Genomic DNA, 18841 nt, shown 5'->3' on the forward strand with positions numbered 1-18841 from the left:
CTAGTATGTGACAGATGATTCTAAAATGACAAATTGCATTATTTACTTTATATATCATTTCCCTTAAATTGCTGTAGCCTAACATTTTTTTTTAATCACTGCCCATTAAACTTCTAAGAAATGTGTACGTGTAGGGTTTTTTTTTAACAAATGCCCCGTTTCAGCACCTGTACATTATGGCAAAGGCATAACCTGTCCACATTTGGGCTGCAACCAGTTTAAATTATTTTGTCTCTAAATTGGAAAGTATCTCTTGCTTTAAGTTTGCCAGACTTACTTTGCTGAACAAGCAGAACATCTCTGCAAAGTCTCATGATCACTTCTCCCATTATATTCTGATTTGCATATCACTAAAATGTTCGGCTGAAGTTAATTTTTTTCAACTTCCAATTTACATAAAAAAATGGTGTGCTGTTGTTCCCTTACACCTCAGCTCTCTAAAGCAGCTGGTCAGCAGCTGACAGAAGCCTTGTTCCAGGTCAACTACATCTCTTCTGGGATTGCAGAACCAAATCCTCATCAACCCCTGGCCCATGTTATTTACTATGAAAACCAGGATTTTTCTTTACATTTATAATGGCCCCAGCCCCAAAGTTTAAAAAATAGATTTTGGTCTCCCTCTTAATTCCAACGAAATACTTAATCCTGAAGAATTAAGAAACTTACACTTAAGAATTGAGTTTATTTTTATAGCTAAGTTTCCAAGGTAATTTGATCCTTCTTCAGCTTTTATCATTCCATATAACTGTGTTCTGAGGAGATTTCCAATGAAACTGTAACATTAATACTTTTTGACAAGGCTTTATGCTAGTATTGATTTTTACAACCAGGAGAAATTAGGATGACATAAAACATTCGCTCTTGAGGATGTAGTTCTCCAGTAATAAAAATACTGAAGGAATAGAAATGAACACCAGTGATATGTTGACTTCCCAATTCATGACAAACATTTATAACAATGGGAATCAAATTTCTAGTAAGATTCCTCATTTGTGTGCAGTCACCGTAAGCTTTCTTACTGTCTTCGAGGAAGATCAAGACATATTTTCTAGGAACAGATCTGCAGCAACTTCACACGGCTGGGAGCAGACAGTTTCTACAGTCAGCGACTTCTGTTTAGTTCTGGTAAAAATCTCTTTACATGGCTGTGACAGTTAATGACTTGGGAGTTTTCTCCATGCAATATTTTTCTGAGAAGCACAGGTGTGGTGGAGAGAGGAAGGGCTCTCTCATTAGTCATTTAAAGATAAGAAATAATAATAAGAAATAATAAGAAAAAGATAATTCAGGCTGAAAAAACACTTTGAGTAGGGGACCAGACACTTACTATGAAGTCCCAAGCCATAGATTTGATAACTGAATAATTTACTTTTCATGTCCAACTGCAGCAGTTCAATGAAGCCACACTTATTCAAGGACCGAAGTTCTTTAATATCAGTGGAAATTCTCCCACTGACTTCAAAGCAGATTGAATCAATGACCATCTAATGACCTCCAAATTAGGTCACGCACAGAACTTCCATGGAAGCCCCTAAGTACTGTTTGTTACTTTAATGCAGTTATTTAATGCTAGCACTAGCGTGGCTTAAAATCTTGAGTTGCATTTTCATTTATCTTCTAGTTTTTCTTTGGTAAGCTTAGAAAATTCCCCAAGTGATCTTCTATCAAATTCTAGTCATAGCTGCTAACTTCTCATGCTCTTAGCAATATCACTGCTTTATTGTGGCAAAGACTAGAAAGCAAGAAAACTCCAAAGATTAGCAGCTAACGTATTAAATGCACATATCAAAACACATATGTAACTTTAAAAAGTAAATACTATTTTCACTTTTAACTTGAAACTTGAACACAAAACCATCTAAGTTTGACATCATTGATTATAGCCTCTGGTTAGTCCAACTACATACATATCTGTACCGTAAATTAAGATTTTTACAATTTTTTCTCATTGCATTGGTTAGAAACATTCCCAGAAGCAGCAGTTTTAAGCCTTAATGTACTTGCAGTAGCAAAACCAAGATAGAGCAGGGAGGTGTCACATGTACCTCAATGCTCTCTTTAAATCCCTTAAGTTCGTTAATACTTAGTACCAGTAACTTATAATAGTAATGCTTTGCACTACATTTTTTTAACATTACATTTGCATTAACCAGTGCAGAATTGGCATTTCTGCACCATATTCTGCACATACAGCAATGGGACTAGAAATCTCCCAGATATTTTCCTAGACTTTCGGGCCTTTTCAGAACCATTCTACAAACTAAGATTTATATCCATTCATGCACACAGACTGTGTTCGGTCATTTCGTATTTGAGATGAAGCCAAAAGTATATCCTGAAGTTCAGATGTTCCTAAGAACACTTCAGTGATATATAAAAATACTTGGCATTCACGATCGTGTATTTCAAGCCTCTTTCTACTAAGGCCAAGAGTCAGTAACAGGACCACGGTGATGCTCCTCCATTTGAAGGGATTGTTTTCTTTGCATTGAAAAAGCCACAAACGCAGGCTTTGTCACCAGAACATCCACACAAGCCGAAAGCATTTGCAGAGTTACATTTGTAACACGTATATAAACTGGCTTATCACAAATGCCAGCTACCTGTAAAATAATTAATTATACTAGTCAGATTTCTACCTCAGTAACTCTTAGCTAATATCCCTGCATTATTCTTGTTTAAACATTTACCAATGAAAGCTGTGTACTTCACTGGACACTGAATTACGATCCTTTTTAGAAATTAACCTTTTAAAAGAAAAGCTGTAATTGAGAAGCTTAAGAGGAAAATCATGTAATGGAAACGTCCTTCAATTCCCTTTTAATTAACAGCATTGTGCATAAATACAAGCTGATCTACCTGTTTCCTCAAGACAGCGTGCCAAAGTAGAAGACACCATCTCCCAGAAAATCTCTATATTATAGTACTTGTGGCTTGTGCCACTTTATACCACTTCTATCCTATTTTATTACTAATTAGTTCATAGGAAACCTGTCCTCTAAATTAAAAAAAAAAAATAACTGTGTTTGAGATTGACGTTTTGAAACTCATGCTTTGCATATGAAAGTATCTACACCCACACAAGTTCAGAATTCTGATTATAATATTCTACAGGTACCATTTGCAGCAATAAGTTCAAAAGGGTTGCAGGACTGGACAGATTTCCAAATAAACTGCCCAAACCTAACTGAACACACCAAGAGGAGCTGCTTTACATGAGTATTGCTGTCTTTGGTGAGAACACACTTGGGATCTTTCATATTTTTAACTTCAATCGCAACAAAAGACTCATGAGTCTAATAGCACTTTTATTTTGCATAACTCTGACATTAACCTGGAGAAACAAAACAGTCTCAATTTTAGCTTTCAGCTGTCAAATGTTCAGATGTCAAATGTTTACGGGTCTTTGACATGTATACGCACAAGTAGTCCTGTAGATTTGAGGCTGCAGTTAGGTACCTGCATGAGCATCTGTATAAGCAAGTTCTCTTTAGTTAGATTGCTTTAACTGGATTGAAGGAAGTGCTATTTATTCAAAGATTTTATTACAAACAAAAACGTGTAAATTCATACTAGTCACTGAAAAAGTTTCTAGAATACACGATTGAGTTTATTAAACTTGATAATCTTTTACCTTTAAATATTTATTATCGGACATTCAATGACAAGGGAACCTTCATTTTAGCACCTCATTCAAACTATTCCAGATTCTGCATTGCACGATGTAGTATGACTCTAAGGACCATAATCATCCCCTGTAAATCATTCAGCTTTCAGTACTATAGTAGGTGTACTGGATTTCTGGATTTATCTGAAGAAAACGAATATTTTGTAAGGCAGAAGAGTAGTTTGAACTGCACCAGAGAATGCTATCCCCAATGAAGATCTAAGAAATAGCAATGAATGACCACACTCCTATCACCTCACAGCACATTCTCTGTGTCAGCAGTAAGAGATGAGCACTGCAGACAAAATTCCAATCAAGTTCCTGCATGTGCTATTTCCTAATAGCTGTCCCCTGGCTGCTCCTTTGTTCAGCCCCTACAAAGAACCCTCTTGGGTTATGTGGTTTTTTTTCCATTGACTGACACAGGGGCTTAGAGAGGAATTCAGGCTGTTTGCTCATACCCCTTGAAGATCAGTTTCCTCAGAGGCAACTGAAGTAAGAGAATATGGCACAAATTCAAATCCAGAAGCCGAAAAGGAAACAGTTTAACACAGTGAATAAACCTTGCATACACTACAAATACAGCGTTTCACACAATGACAATGGGAAAGTAAACTTTTTTTTTAAACGTAAACACCACAAACTGGACAGCATCATTTGAGACTGGTTTTAATATTCAGGAAATTAAATACATATAAAAAGTGACAATCATTCAGGAGTAAAAAAAATCTTAAGCATTATAACAAAACAACACTAGTGTCCATTAACAGCAAGTTTATGTCAGGTCATCATCATTTGAGTAATGAAATGTTACTTCTCTAGCATCAAATGGCACATCTGATACATCAGATATACATATAATGGGATTACCTCAGTGATATGTTCTAGACAAAATAAAATCCTGTATTTTTTATTTTTTTTTTTAAGTATAACTTCATCAGGATGTTGCTATATAGCACTTCTGTTAAACTCATACAGCATACAAACCACATTTTGGTAATTCTAGGAGTCTCTGATTATATGAGGATTTTTTCTATTATAAAAATTTAGTCCATCTTTCTCTTTTTTGCTTTAGCAGGAGTTTTGGAGGTACGTTCATTTTCAGGGCTTGGTTCCCACAGTGCATTTCTTACAAATCTGGAAGCTGCTCCTTTATCAAGTTTAGATGCCTTTTTCTTGTCTGCTATTTCTTTGACCTTGTTCATGTATGTTCTTATTCTCTCCTAGAAAAAAAAAATACATTTCACACCATTCTTCCAAGATTGCTGCTAAAGTGAAATCAATGAGTAGAAGCACTCCGCATGGCATACTTCTGTGACCATAATACACAGAAAAAAATCGCATCTTCTAAATACATATAAGGCTCTTTGCAAACTTCAGGCTTCCCTTTTAGCTGATTTTCCACCACAGATATCTACTGTACTAATATTTGCATGACATCCATCACCAAGTGTACATGAAATACTACAAATTTACAGTGAGACAATTTTATTTATCTTGCAAAGTGAAAACACAAGATACTGAACCTGATTAGGAATTTGGCCTAAGATTTCCAGCTGTACCAGAGGTTTCTTTCATGACCGTAAATAACTAAAAAGTCTGTTGTCTGTTTCCACTGTCGTTCCATAAAGCGAGGGAATACTTTCCTTTCTTGTCATCTTAGTCTATCATAACTATTTAATGCCTACACTTTTTTAAACAAAGCATGGCTCCGATTCAGCCGCGTCCCAGTTTAATAATCTCATCTATGTACCCAATCATCCTCAGCCAGTTCTGCGATCAATAAACAAAGGTACTCTGAGGGTGTAATTAAAACCCTTTAAGATGGGTATCACCCTCTGAAGTGCCTGCTTCTCTCCACTAAGTAGAGGGGACACTTACACTAATTCTCTAAAATACATAACTTGGCTGACAGATTTCACATCTAGCTATTTAGTCCAATTATGGCCTTGAACCTCAGGGCCTTTAGGTGTTACTGTAATAAAAACAATAAACAGCAGTAATGTGTGTGTAAAGCACATCCAATTCATGTGTCAGGTAAAGCAACATATAAGTGTGGATTAATAGAACATTTATGGATACTGGTAACTAAATACATGCTGATAACCCACACAGCCACTGATAGCTTTTTTAATCAGGAACATAAGTTACAAAATCTACACTACAAAACTGATTTTCAGTTCTTCAGTGACCCATACAAGCAAATGATTTGTCAAAAAGTTGGGACGCTCTTTCCCTATCAAAAACCTAGCTTTAATGAAGACAGCCTTACAGAGCCCAAAATCATGACAGACTGCAGTATTTCTTTGGTGACTGAGATGGCTAATGAGAACAGGTGGCAAGCCTACATACATCGGCATGGGAAGAAGGAGCTGACAGATGTCAAAGTGGCAAAAGAAATGAACTCTGATAGCTTGAATGTGAGCTTTATTAATATCGTTTGAATTCCATTGTACTCTCTGTATATACAGAAGGAGCAATTCTAAAAGCAAAACAATCATGACAGAACAGTCTTTTTTACTCCCTTTCCACACAAATAAGAACATTACAATACTCCTGGAAGGAAGGAAAGCACATTCATTCACCTTCATACTTGTAGAAGGAAAAGAAACCTGGATAAGAATCTAGCCTATGATAATTCACTCATTCTTCAAGTTAAAATGACTGGCAATTGTGAAGTAAAATACTGGCATAAAATATCCACAGCAGAAGACTTACAATTTGTTTTTAGTATAGCTAAATTAACACAATATTCAGACACTATGTAATATAGGAGGAACAAGAAACTGATTGAAAGCTTGTGAAATATTAACTGATCCATTTTTTAATATGATACAGTCTAGACTACTGAAAATCTCACAAAATTAAAAATAGTATTGTTATTCAGCCTAGCTTTCCACATTTTTCAGTCCTATCTTCCATTGCCCAGGTTACGTAAGGATTACATTTTATCTAAGTATCTGACAATTGCCCAAATTTAATGTTTTCATTTATACAGGAATTAAAATGTCTAGCTGTAAGTTTTGATTTCCATTTTTTTCTTCAAGCTAAATGATTTTATTTTTTTTCCAAGTCAGCAGAATTTTCAAGATACCATGGTTTCTATACTGTACTCATGCATCTAAATGGAATATAGAGACAAACCTAAAAGATTTATTATAGGTTGTAAATATGTCACTAATGCAGAATTACTGGACAATACACATACAACTGGTGCCAAAAAAGCTTTTAGCTTTGTTGCTGAACTGGATTCTTTACTGCTGAGAAAATGAATTAATGGAGGACTTGGAAGGGGGGGGCTCTTTCCCGTCTCTGCTAGTAAATCAACCACACTATACTTTCAGAGTCATACAAAAGCAAGAAAAGGCAGCCTCAGAGATTAACATGATTCCAAGTATTTATAAAAAAAATGCCATATTGGAAGTGATAAATTATTATCAGGCATGTAACATTTTTCCATTTAACAGATACAAGTGAAAAGCTATTCTGTTCTGAATTCAATTCTCAAAACAAAGGTAGGGAACAGGAAAGATAAGATGATGACACTGTTCATCGTGTTCTTATTTCAGCAGGCTCTACAGCAATGCTTTAAACTGTATTGTTGGGAACTGAAAATATGACTTCCTTAATTTAGAGAACCCAGCAGGGCATATGAACAGGCAATTATGTAACACTATGTAGCATGTGTGTGCTATTATGGCAATATACCAATTTTAAACATAGATTTAAATACACATTTATTTCTGTATGAGTTAACTGTCCTGGGAAAGTAAAGTATTGCAATGCATGCATTGCAAAAATCTTACCAGTTCTTGTTTCACTGGATGTTCCTTTGGATTGATTCCCTGAGTAGCCAAGTATACTACAAGAAAAAAACATTTTTTTTTGAAGTGGAAGGCTGTGATGACCAAGGGCACGGTCAATTGGTTATATAGGAAAGTGTAGTTTCCACATAAAATTATTAGCCTTGGTGCTAACTGTATGGTTAAGTATCTGATGCACTATAGTCATGAAATATTGCAGTTAAAAAATGCATATATATAATAAATAAATATACATAATGTGGTTAAACCTTGTCCTTTCAAGAAGGACTGAAAAGGTTGCCAACAACAGGAAAAAAAGGTACAAAGATCTTCATGCATGTACAAAGTCAGCCTTTGTAATAAGCAATTTCTGATTGGAATTTCAACATCATTTACCCCAAGAACGGCAGTAATTTGGGTCCTCAGGGTAATTACTAATTTCTAATTATTTGGCTATGAAATATGGTTATTTAATGTTTGCAGCTGTCTAGAAAATGTTCAAATGGTGATCATTTGAACTATTTCCTATCATATACTTACCCCAAAACATTGAATTTAATGTGTATGCTGAAACCAAATCCAGCTTTACTTGCTCAAGAGGCTCTAACTAGAATAAAAAAAACATTTAAACATTAAGCAAGATGTGCACAGATTTTAGTAATATTCCCATTTTAGAATTGCCTATGAATGCATTCATATACACTGAATGAGCTTTTTTTTTTTTTTTAACAACACAAGTTCACTGAGAACATATCCAAGCCTACTTTCCTGCCATCACAGAACCATTCCCTCCTCTTCAAGTATTCACATCATTTTTCCAGTTCGGTATTAAATGCCACAATCCCAGATAGCCAAAAGCACAAAATCGATTAGCACGTAACTCAGACTATTGTTCCCATAGTCAGGAAGATCCCTATTTTTTCCACAGAAACTTAAAATAGTTTCTGCTACCACTGGAATTAAAAAGAATGTCTTAAGATTGCAGAAGCTCAAATGCAAGTATGAACATTAACACTATACATGTTAGACTGTGTTCAACGCATGCTGGAATACTTAGGGCTGCACAGCAAAGGAAGAATAAAGGTAATGAGTTGGTTTATTTTTTCCCTTCAACTGTCAAAGTCAATTTACTGTTTTAGTCCTATAGGATTTCCAGAAACTCTGATAAGATCATTGTACAGCTCCCTAGTTCCAACATGGATACTGTCAAAAGATTGGTGTTGTCAAGACCATTTTCTTCATTTATTTATGTTAGAAATCCTCAGAGAATAAAGAAGTTCCCTCACATGTTAGCTTTTTCTTGCCTTAAAAAAAAAAAAGGAAGTTACATGTTAGGTCTTAAATGTCAAAAGACAGGCTTGTATGAGGTCTTCAAGCAGTACCTTCCTCTATCTTTATGTCCTGAAGAAAAACCACACATTTTACAGACTTGTGCTTATAACACAGCTAGAGGAGAAAGCTCAGTTTTTCAAGCATCAAATTCTGCAAGTCTGGATTTCTAGAATCAGAAGATCAATTCTCAATGTTGCCAAATCATCTTTGCATCCTTCTGTATTAACCAAGTTCCATGAAGTTTATAGCGAAAAGGTCTCAGACAACTGTTAGTGAGCTCTCCAGTCCAGAAGAGCACTCAGCACGCGCTTTCAGGAAGGTCAGGAATAAGGTGGAATGCCCTTTACCTAAACGATTTGCTGGTAGGATCATCACTTCCTACCTTAGAAGAACATGTATTTCATTGTTTCGTTTGTGACACCCTCTGGGTACCTTAGAAATGTAAGTTTCAAACATTAGGGTAGGGAGTGTCATATTTGTTATTTGTCTGTACAATGGCTAGCCAAACAGACCCTTTTATTCAATTCAGGTTCCAAACTACTCCTGTTTTAATAACAGAAAGGCTGTCAAAAGGAAAATGATTTACCTTTTGGAAAAGCTCACGTCTAGGAACAGACATCATCGTCTTCAGCATCTCATCTACAGAACTAAGAGATTTTTCAAATGTTTTAAGATAATCATGAATTTCAGTGGGGTATTCTTCTGTGTTAATATCATCTTCCGACATTTCCATCTGGAAAAAAGAAACAAAACTAAATAATCCTCCTTACAGACTCAAAAAGACTATTTTAAAATACAAAGTGTTAACATTTATTCATTAAACATTATAGAAAACATCTCCTGAAGAGTTCTCGCAAGTAACATCAGTGCTGACACAGTTAAAGGTCCTGTGGTTTCAGTGATATCTCTCAACTGATGTGCAGAACTGCATGAAGGAGCATTACAAATGACACGACCGTAGTACCTATTCTTGTACCAGCCCTAAACCAGTTTTTAACTTTTATGGTCTGTGATAGAAATTATTTGCTTGCGTAAAAGAAGTGCTCCATAAATCACAGTACACAGAGAGCTGCACCAAACAACAGGCAGAGCTCTAAGAAAGCAGATATAGGGCTTCAGCCCATCTTAGCAACAGACATTACTTCAGCCTCAAAGCGGTTATCCAGCACCAGTTATGTCAGGGTCAGTTACATCTTCCAATCCTAAATTTAGGATTTGGTCCAAGAAACTCTTCTTGTGGACCCTGTATCCAGTTTTTGGAATTCTCTATGGGGTATTATAATCTGCGATATAACTCTACCAGTAAACGATGCTGAGCTCATTTTGATTTCAGAATACTCTGCAAATCTTGAGGACATATCTACGCAAAGCAACTGTGAGATCAACAAAGATGTGAAAAATCCCAGAGCTCTCCATTTTTGATCCCAGAATTCATGGTAACATGGCACGGCTACTGCCAAGCCATCTGGCTGCTGGCTTACGATCAAGATCTTTAATTCCTCTCTAATCATAAATCACTTATTATCTTGGGGAGTTGATGTTACTTAAAGCTATGTTATTTTCTACAGCTTCTACTGACTGAGCAATGATTTTTTTTTTCAAATGTTATAAGGGAAGAAATGAAATACATCACTTTCCTGCCCATTTGTTGGGCTGCATCAGGAACAGTGTGAGCACCTGGAGCACCGCAGCCCCTTCTACGTAGGGTCAGTGTGATAATCTCACTCCCAGCTGCTGAGTACAGGGGGTGGGAGCATTAGTTGGAGAAACTGCACTTTGCAAGTTTGATCTATGAACACCAAGCCATACAGCCCGTGCAAACAGCAAGGAAACAGCAAACAGCTGTCACATCACTGGAGTTTGTTTTAGATAAAGATTTGATCTTTCCCTTTTCCTGGCAAGAGCTTGGTTTGTGTGAGAGAGGTTTCTTTTTATTTATGTTGTCGTCTGGAGGTCAAGCAGGACAAAGATTGGAAGGAAAAACAGTGTGGAGCTATTTTACTCAGGCTCGCCTACAACTTGTTTTTAACCACACCAGCGCGATGCCAAACATATGATCAGCCACTTAACAAGCCCATTTCCATTGCTGTTATTTGCATGGTTTAGAATTATAATCCTACTCGGCTGCATGACTTTTCATCCTGGTCAGAGTTTCAGAGTCAGTACAGCATTACAATATGAAGGTCCCCTCCCTACCCCAGCACATAACTCACTCCATCTAAACACCTTTTCAGTCACCTGCAGCTTATCTGAGCAAGAAAGCTGAGCTGAACTGACGAGATACTGTCACAGAAAGGCAAGATACCAATACAGTTATTTCTGCCCTTTATGACAATATTGTTTGCATTTCATTCTCTCCTGGCTAACTGCACCCTTCTTAGGCTGACTGAGCGAGTCCACCGTCTCTGTTGCTATGTTGTAGTCTTAAAACGCAGCACAAAAACTACGCAAAGCTACAGAAGAAACTAGACTCTCCCAGCTGTTGATACAGTTAAGCCTGGTTAGAAGCTATCTGTCAGCGCACAGTTACTATACTTACGCATACAGGGACAGAGACGTAATCCAATCCAGCAATATATGGGGCTTTACCATTCTCTCCAATCCTTTATCTACTATGGTCTAAATTTTATAGACACGCGTGAAAACACTGACAAATTCCAACTTTTCTCTCTCCCTTTATCAGGACATCAGGCACCAGCAACTACAGAAAAAAAAACAGCAAACTCCTACAGCAGGAACATATCACCAAAACTAGTCCAAGCTTTTTTTTTTTTAACCACAGCTACATGGACGAAGAGGCACTGCAACATACATGACATTCTTCTCAATATCCCAAGCTAGACCTAAAGAATGAGGCAGAAAAACAACAGCAAGATAAAAGGAAAGAACAGATGCAGCCCAAAATACATTTTTCTGTGATTGCTGCCTCATGAATCAGAAAGAACTGCCCTCGTAACATGATGTATTTACTTGGCATTCAGTTAGCAAAGAAAGGGAAAAACCGCCTCAGCCTTCCATGGAAGAAGGCTGCACGTTACCATGAAGCCTACCACACAGAGGCTAAGTCTACTGCTGCTGCCCTGGGAGAGGGAAGAGTCTGTTGGACTTGTGTTTTCTGTTCATTTCAACGGGAACTAGAGCCAGTTCCTACTCCTGCTGTGTAGGGACTTCTCTCTTTTCATTAGACTATTGTTTCAGCATTACTAATCTCTAAGCAGGATACATTACAGCGCTGGCACATGCCAACAATACAGCAGCAGTCAACAGCCTAAAATAGTTTTGAGAGCATTAAATCAACAAGAACAAACCTTACACTGCATCAGAAAACAAGTACACCAGAAAGTGTTTCTGCCAAAATCAACACACAGACTGCACAGTCACACCTGCTGAACGACAAAGCCAGGGATGCAAGGAACTGAGACCTATCAGTGGCTCTGTAAACACGCCTAAAGGCTACACTGCCCTCAGTAGTTATGTTTCAGTGATTAAACCACAAACAAGATTTCCTCAAAGCTCTACAAGTGTTTCCCTATGCATTTTGAGCAAGCAGAATTTTAATTCGGTTGCTGAAGTGGATGTTTACTGCACAGGAGTTCTTTGCTGGATTTCAATTGTATTTTATTTGCCACAGATATCCGACTTCAAAAATTAGCCATAGTGCAAATATTAAGATAAGTGAAGATAATGAAAATATTTGCTGGATAAACATGTGAATAATGGGGAAAATTAGGGGAAATACGGATAAGAAAGCAGTTTCATTATCAAGTAATAACATAATGCAGAACACAAACTGCGGTTGTGTGATGGTAGTACTTTAAAAGATCTTTAATTTTGAGAACAGAAAGGAAAGTTCACAACCCATAAGCATAAAATAGAAAAGGTCTACTTTGATTAAGGACACTGAAGTGTCCTCCTGTCCTTCATCACCAGAAGTGATGAAAAACATGGCATGACTTCATAACATCAACCCAAAATACCTTTCCCTTTTAACTCTGAGCTCAAAAATTCTCATGTAGTTTACAGGGAAAAAAAAATAGAAGAAAAGCCTAGAAGAAAAGAACTTTAAATCACAAAAGTAACAAGTTTTCTCACGAAGAGGGTTTAATTGCATTTAAGTCTGATTAAAAAGTGCCAAAAAATGAGTTTTCACAAGCGGTAATTCTCATTTATTCACCAACACAACTACATTTATGTAAAATTCTACTTAGAAAACAAGGAATATCTTGTTTTCTCTCCAGCTAACATAGTATAAACAGCAAGGAATACACTGAGCATTCAAAAGGGGAAGGGACGGAAATATTGGAAATGAAATGCATAAAAGAAACATGAAAAGGGGAATGCAAGAGAGACGTCATCTTCTGCAGACTATATAGAAATGACTAAATGCAGTTTGCTGCAGTGCTAACATGGCTATTGATCTAAGATCTAACTGCATTAAATTCTGTGTTAAGGAATTTTATATTAAAAACCAGATGACTGCACACAAAGCAATTAGCAAAATTGTCTATGTCCATATTTATCTTCCAGGAGAATGAAGAGAACTCTGCAGACTCCTTCTTTCAAAAACGCACACCCATGGCTGGCATACAAAGGTAAGAAAAGGAAAAAGTAGAACTGTGGATAATTTGCAGGTGGCTTTTATGAATAATCTCTGAATTTACCTAGTGCTTTAGCACAAGCCTCAGAAATCAACTGCTGGATGGCTTTAAAAACAAACAAACAAACAAAAAAAAACATCACAAACATTCCCCCCTGCCCACCCCAACACCAAAACTGTATCTCTCATACTGAAAGACAAACTCTAATTAGGCCCTGGGTACACCTATGAGAGATTTCACTGAAGGTGCATGGTGAAGGTAATGGAAGCTACAGGCATATATCAAGGTGGCCACAGGAATCCACAAAAGGCAGAATTAAAATATGCTCTAAGTGTTAGTGTCACGCACATAGTTTTCACCTGCAATTAAAACTGCACATTCAGGATAAAAATTACGTCTGAAATCGTTTCTAACAAGCAAACAAAAGACAGAAGTAATTCAGAATCCTTCTTCGCACTTACTATTGCATCTCAACACTTCATGTTAATTCTTGCCTTTTTTTTAAGCCCTAGGAGGCCTTACGTTCATATTGAGCTCAAATCTTTTACTTTTTTCAGATCATTCAGCTAACAAAAATCAGATGAGACTTTCCTCCTTTTCATTAATACCTGCAGGTTACATAAAGAAAACCAAAAGAAACCCAAACCCTTTCGATCAGGGTAGATAAAATGCTTTCAAACTTAATCAAATGCATTAGCAACATCAGTATGATCAAGCATCTCCACCAGCTCTCAGGATAATGACACTGTCCTCCCTCTCTTGAGTTCTGACTCACAACCTGCAGCAAATGTAGGTGATATACAAGCACAGCAGAGTCTGTCCCTTCTGCTCTAACTTTAGTTCACTGCCGCAGCTGTAGGACTGAGCAACAAGGAACAAGCACTTAGAATACAGAACAAGCATTTCAATTTAAATCTACCAGAGATGACAACAAAGTTCTTTGATTACAAACCTCTCTGGGGCAGAGAACGCCAGTTTATTTTGGACAGAGATACCCATTTTACTCCATGTTTGCAAAGCTGTAAGTACAATAGGCTCTGATCTGTGACAGGCTCTTCAGCATTATTGCAGCATAACAAGTCATTAGTTACCTGCTAGTCATCACTGTGTCCACAGATCTGTTTTGCTGCTGATGCCCTTCAAGCCAGCTTGGGGCAGCTGGAGAGCGCATCTAGTACAATTAGTCAGAGCACTCTTGAAACGCCAACTCACAGTCTTGTTTGCAAGAAAGATTTCCATTGCAAAAGCAACTAAGCCTACCATGAAATACCAAGTATGCACCAACAGGCTTATCTTGATCCCCTTAAGAATATCCCAACTCGAGCCATGGTAGCTCTCCAGCGTGCCCCTTGCACTACAATATGAATAGGCAACAACCAAGCAATCATTTTCAACCCCATCTCCAAAGCTAGGCTCCAGTCAGTGTCCCAGTGAGCACAGAAAAACCCTGCTAAACAACTCACAGCCATCAGGCTCTTGCTGATGGCACTGAGATCCAATTTCTTCAGCCTCAGAGGATCTGCAAAGTTTATTTTGCTCTGTCTTAAAAGACTATCAAAATTTCAAGGAAAGGAATATTGCAAGTGAGCCTTAACGCTTCAGCCCATGGGGGATATGATGTGAGAAATGGGGTATCTCATGCTGGCCCATATTGACTTCAGCCCCATTTATATACACAGAAACCGGCTTTGATATAAACCTTCAACTTGATCTGCGTGATTCCCAAAACATATTTATTCTCTGTGGAGTGTCATCAGCTGTCCTGGATTCCCCAAGGCCGATGACACAGTCATTTCCTCTGCTGGACAAATGCAACATACACTGGCCCTTGCTCAGCTCGAACCTGTCAGTACTCCCATCAGCAAGTACGACGATGACGACAGCTTTCTTTAGGTATGTCCAGAACACTTCCTTGTGAGAGGTTTTCTGAAGAGCTCTCACATTCAGGACTATTTTAGCACAGCTCAATTCAAGACTGGGACTTTAACGTGATGTTAAATTTGAGTGTCTAAAGTGGTCTCTAAAAAATACTTTTGGTCGCACTGAACCTCTGAAGAACTTCTACAGCAAACTGCTGTCCCCTTGCGTAGTCTGAACCACTCTGACAATTTATCTGTATTCCAATTTATTTGTTTGTGACAGCAATCATCGCTTCTGTCCTATCAAACTCTCAGAAAATAACCAGCCTCCAGTCTGCAGCTGGTGTTGCACCAAGTGTAAACACCTCTAAGTCACGGTGTTTACTGCCACTTCCATCATTTGCTGCCACTTGTTTCCTCTAGACAGTAGTTCCACACTCTGTGAAAAAAGTACTTCCTTCCTTTCCTCAGAACTTAATTTCCTATATTTACACTCTATACATTACCTTCCACTACTGTTTAGGGCAGCGATCCTAAAATATTTTTGGCTGCTCATTACTTGACCACACTAACAAAACAGTTTGGTCAACTATTAGAAGCGTATTTACCCATTTTTGTTTGGCACAATGCAGTAACTGTGGGATGTTGTGTTATAAGCATTAGCTGACAATCTTATTGATGCAGCAGAAAACTAGAAAAAATCTTTTCTACCTATCCCCTAAACACAATTTAACAACTAATAAACTGACAAAAAGGAGACCACCTACTATCAGCAAAGAAAATGGATGTGCAGAAAATCACTAAAGTGAGTGAATAATACAGAAAACTAATCTGGGGACATGGAGTTTTCACAGGGAGAGAATTAAATAAGAAATCATTGTAGGATGGAGAAGAGATGCATGCTGGCCTGACACAGGAAGAAAGTGCATAGCAGTCACCATAGCCTGACACAGGAGGGAGAATAGAGAACTGGGAGAATAGAGGAAGTAGGGAAAAAGGAACCCAGCAAAACAATTTTCCAGCAGAGAAAAACTGAGCTCATACAAGTGAGTGAGGAGAACACTGCCTGTGTGAAGAGGTAACTAAATGTGGTGTGCGCCCCAAGGCCCAGCAGGATGACACACGGCAGGCCTGCCTTAAGAATAGAGAAAAACAAATGCAGTGGGCAAAGGAAACTCAGACAAATGTAGTGAAATCTACAATCTCAAAGCTTTCCTAGTCCGTTACCACATTCCTTCGGCATCAGTTCTAGAGTTAACAACACAAAACTTCACTCTTGTTCTTATCCCTCAATCAGTCACCTTTATTTCTTCTTTCTGTGCTGCCTTCTCCAGCTCTGGTTCTGCAACCTGCAAACATGGTGACCAACACTATTCCAGCATCCTGTTTTATTTAAAGGACTTTATGCTTTTCTCTGTTCACCATTGCATTCCATACATATCCTACAGTTTTCTACTGGTGTTATTAAAAACAAAGAAAAACCTTTGCTAAGTGCTGGCATTTTATATAGAAATCAGATCATCTGTGCACATATGAAGAACCAGTTAGAAATACGCTTATCCAAACGGCCTGTGGGATTTCTGCAAATTATCCAAATGCCTGCATTTCTGATAGGAAGCCTAAGAATGCTAACAAACCCATTCATATTGTTAAAAATAAGGCATAAGCTAAAGTTTAGTTTGCAAGTTGAAGTCCCCTAGTAAGTCGCTAGTAGCAACTAAACTCCCAATCGTGATGCTGTGACACAGAAAGAGACCAGTTTCGCCTTCACAAGAGCAGGAGAGTTCTTTATTATAAATTACTCGCAGTTAACGATTCAAGCATAACCTGCCTGCCTACCAACGGGAAAAAGCGCTACTCAGCTATTTTAACCACGGCCTGCACGTGCAAAGCGTATCTTCCCTTTGAAAACCAGGCTTTTCCCACGGCAGTCACTAACTAACCACTAACTAACTAAAGCTCCTCAAGCGGCGACGCTATTTTAGCGTTATTTAGCCTTGAAACGCCCTCCAAGCCCTAACACCCCACGAAGCCCCCCCCCCCCCTCACGGCCGTTCCCTCAGGGCCGTCCAACGGCCGCGCCCCGCGCGCGCCACGCCGCCCCGGGGGGGGGGGGGGGGGGGGGTCCTCCAGGCGGGGCCGCCGCTCTTACCTCCGCGCTCCGCTCCGTCGCGCGGCTCTGACGTCACGCCGCTCTGACGTCACGCCGCGGCCGTTGGGCGCGAAGGGCGGCCGTCAGGGCCCCGCCTGTGAGGGGAGCGGGGCGGGGCGGGGCGCGGGCAGCCCTCAGAGGGGCCGGGGGAAGCTCGCCTGGCTGCCTTGCGCTTCTCCGCTGGATACGGGCATCCTCTTAATTGTTTGACTTACCGCTCCGCGCTCTGATACGGCTGTTCTAGTTAAATCAGCGTGAGCCGCAAACGAGAGTCTTTCCCCTAGCCCCGTTGGAAGCGTATCTGAAGATCTTCAGATGTTGTTTACATCTTGTCATCGCCTTGTCCTCATGGAGATTGAGGTTTACGTTTGCGGTTTCTACCAAAAATGGCTGAAAAAGCAATTTTTTAAATATAACGTTAATTATGAAAGTAGCAAACGCAGGAATGCATTAAGAGCCTTCTGATTGTATGGGGGATGCAAACATGGATAGACCCAGATACCACTGGGGTGAGGAGTGGTAGCCCTACTGACTGCAAATACGTCACCAGAAGAATATAACCCACTTCACTGAATTTTCGTAACCATTTCTTAAAGAACACAGCCTAATTCCTTTACCTTGTCCAGTTTTCCAAGTACAACTACAGAACTGTGCACTCTGTGTAAAAGTAAATTGAAGAGAGATTCAGTTTATAAGGTTTAGAAATGCAACAGAATAAATGGGAACAAAACAAACAAACAAAACCAGCAAGACCTGAACTCCTAAATATAAAAAGTTTGCACTTCCAGACTGCCACGGTGTCTACAAGAACCAAAGAACACTTGCCATATGTTGAGTTAACTCCTACCTTTCTATTCACGTGTCAGGTTTGGAAACACAGAGAGGAAGTTGATCGATAGACTAATTGATTTACCAAATGTTAGGTAGGACATTTCTGCCAGAGTCATATTTCCTAAACCCTATATTTTCTTTCAATTAAAAGATGAAAGGAAAATGCAACACATGCTGATCAACGTCCAGATTCAACCGTTTGTAGATGATAACCACGTATAGCATTAATGCAGTACAGGTTGGAGCGTTTCAAGTCATACAGTGTGGCTCTTTGTCGCCTTCTAGTGCTTTACACACGTTATAGACTTGCTACTGGCTCCAAATTGCTACAGATTTATGCTTTTGTTTGGGTAACGAGAGTTTGTATACTTAAGTGCCATAGATCTTGGAATTTCTAGAGGCAGTTCACTAAGAAGATTGCTAGGTATATATGTATTTGTTTTCTGCCTAAAATGGCTGCGATGCTTGTTTGTTTTTCAGAGCAGTGAATGAGGAGTTAAGGGTTTGTCTTTATCCCAGCCAAAATATGATTGAATACAGCTTATGTAATTCAGTTGTTTTATGTTGGTGTCACTGTGAAAGTATATTATGATTTTATG

General features: G+C 38.6%; 1 protein-coding gene across 4 annotated transcripts; it reads right to left on the reverse strand.

Moving 5' to 3' along the window:
* Positions 1-4320: 4320 nt before the first annotated feature.
* C1D (C1D nuclear receptor corepressor) lies at positions 4321-17801 on the reverse strand. 4 transcript variants are annotated; one of them, XM_080587115.1, is made up of 6 exons: positions 17412-17482; positions 16544-16608; positions 9389-9533; positions 8011-8077; positions 7474-7529; positions 4321-4890 (listed from the first exon to the last, which is right to left on the reverse strand). In XM_080587115.1, coding segments are annotated over exons 2-6 (447 nt in total). In that variant the 5' UTR covers positions 16546-16608; positions 17412-17482; the 3' UTR covers positions 4321-4713. The 4 variants fall into 4 exon arrangements, with proteins under 4 accessions (XP_080443241.1, XP_080443240.1, XP_080443238.1 ...); XM_080587114.1 differs by lacking the exons at positions 16544-16608; positions 17412-17482 and adding an exon at positions 17627-17801 and having other exon boundaries at positions 9389-9535; XM_080587112.1 differs by lacking the exon at positions 16544-16608 and having other exon boundaries at positions 9389-9535; positions 17412-17569.
* Positions 17802-18841: the final 1040 nt, after the last annotated feature.

The sequence above is a fragment of the Anser brachyrhynchus genome, assembly GCF_964034855.1.
Source record: "Anser brachyrhynchus genome assembly, chromosome: 3".
In the NCBI taxonomy this organism is placed as follows: Eukaryota; Metazoa; Chordata; class Aves; order Anseriformes; family Anatidae; genus Anser; species Anser brachyrhynchus.